The sequence below is a fragment of the Pan paniscus genome, chromosome 11 (assembly GCF_029289425.2).
Source record: "Pan paniscus chromosome 11, NHGRI_mPanPan1-v2.0_pri, whole genome shotgun sequence".
Lineage (NCBI taxonomy): Eukaryota > Metazoa > Chordata > Mammalia > Primates > Hominidae > Pan > Pan paniscus.
Genome location: NC_073260.2, coordinates 75,714,011 through 75,716,063, shown reverse-complemented (window position 1 = coordinate 75,716,063; position 2,053 = coordinate 75,714,011). Strand labels below are relative to the sequence as shown.

The 2,053-nt window shown below is 45.9% G+C and overlaps 1 protein-coding gene across 1 annotated transcript; it reads left to right on the top strand.

The window, feature by feature from the left end:
* The first annotated feature begins 1,015 nt into the window (after positions 1–1,015).
* On the top strand, positions 1,016–1,462 carry LOC134728579 (peptidyl-prolyl cis-trans isomerase A-like). The gene has a single exon (XM_063594369.1). It carries the CDS (start codon positions 1,047–1,049, stop codon positions 1,359–1,361), a length of 315 nt encoding a protein of 104 aa, XP_063450439.1. The 5' UTR covers positions 1,016–1,046; the 3' UTR covers positions 1,362–1,462.
* The last annotated feature ends 591 nt before the right edge of the window (positions 1,463–2,053 follow it).

The following is a 2,053-nucleotide window of genomic DNA, read 5'->3' as shown; positions in this document are numbered from 1 at the left end:
GGCAGGCAGGGCAGGGCAGGGCTAGAGGAAGGTGCCAGGTGGAGTTCCAGGGGAGGTGGTGGTGGATGTTTATACTGTGCCTTTCACAGGACCCTTTCAAATCCTGGTGCTTAAGTGTCTGACCCACGTGCAGGGGTCCCTCCCACAGGAAACTTGCTCATACCGGCAGATGCCCTTGTGGCTCTTGTGTAAACTGTGTCCAATTTCTTTCTACCAAGACAGCCAGACTCCAGGAGGATGCTGACCAGGACAAAAGTTAAGTTTGGCTCTGTCGGTCAGATGAAACACAGAGGAGCTGTATATTACTAACAGATTCCAAAGGGAAGAGGGCAGCACGCCTTGCAGGGCCAAAAGAAAGGGGAAAGCTGTCTGGAACATGCACACTTAACCAGCAGGGGGATAGCAAGAGAGAGAGAAAGAGACCTCTGGGGCAAAGCCTTTATTCTGGTCCAGCATGTTACACAAGCAGGTTTCCCATGATGAGTTCTAATTGGTGGGTTTATAGCAAGCAGGTACGAGGTCCATGAAGTCACACTGTGACCAAGAGGTGATCACTGTGGCATATCTGGGCAGTCCACCCACGGCGTGGGGGGTCAGTGGGGTAAGTCAAGTAGGTTGCATCTAGCCATCCCATAAAAAGGTGGTCACCAGGAGGCAGTTGTATAAAGCGCGTATCTGGATTGACCTACCTTGAGGAACTGGGAAGAGGTAGAGTTTGGAGGAATTGCAATCTGTGTCAAAGATGTCTAAGCCCTGCTTCTAGTATGAGTGACTCCAACTTATATTGAAAATGAATGCTGAGGCAACATGAAATTAATACAAATTTGGCTTTGCAGACACCGACGCCTCCCAGAGCCCTCTGCCACCAGCCATAGTCAACCCCATCATGTTCTTCAACATCGCCATCATCAGCAAGCTTTTAAGCAGAATCTCCTTGGAGCTGTTTGCAAAGTTCCAAAGACAGCAGAAACTTTCATGCTCAGAGCACTAGAGAGAAAGGATTTGGTTATAAGGGTTCCTGCTTTCACAGAATTATTCCAGGGTTTATGTGTCAGGCTGGTGACTTCACAAACCATAATGGCACTGGCAGCAAGTCACTCTATGGGGAGAAATTTGATCATGAGAACTTCATCCTGAAGCATACAGGTCCTGGCATCTTGTCCATGGCAAATGTTGGACTCAACACAAATAGCTCTCAGTTTTTCATCTGCACTGCCAAGACTGAGTGGTTGGATGGCAAGCATGTAGTCTTTGGCAAGGTGAAAGAAGGCATGAGTATCATGGAGGCCATGGAGCGCTTTGGGTCCAGGAATGGCAAGACCAGCAAGAAGATCACCATTGCTGACTGTGGACAACTCTAATAAATTTGACTTGTGTTTTATCTTAACCACCAGACCATTCCTTCTGTAGCTCAGGAGAGCACCTTTCCACCCCATTTGCTCATAGTATCCTATAATCTTTGTGTTCTCACTTCAGTTCCTTTGGGTTCCATATTTTCCTTATTTCCTTCCATGCCCAGCTGGATTGCAGACTTAAGTTTATTATTATGAAATAAGAAATAAATAACAACAACAACAACAAATTATAAGAACTTACAGATGGACACTGTGGCTCATGTCTGTAATCTCAGCACTGGGGGAGGCCGAGGGGGGAGGATCACTTGAGGCCAGGAGTTCAAGATTAGCCTGGGCAAAAATAAAAAAACTAGCTGGGCATGGTGGCTCATGCCTGTGGTCTTAGCTGCTCAGTAGGCTGAGTTGGGAGGATCACTGAACCCGGGAGAAGTGGAGGCTGCAGTGAACCAAGATCAGGCCACTGCACTCCAGCCTGGGCAACAGAATGAGATACTGTCTCAAAAAGAAAAAAAAATTCACTACAGAAGGTGACTCTATCTTCAGAATTATATCTAAGATCAAAAACATTTTAGGCTATGACTTAGAGTAAGAAACAAACTTTGCATGGCAACCTAGCACACACATGCATCTACATAACTTTAGAGAAAATGGAAAAGAAAACTTAATGAAATAGTATTCACCTTTGTAATGTGCATTAT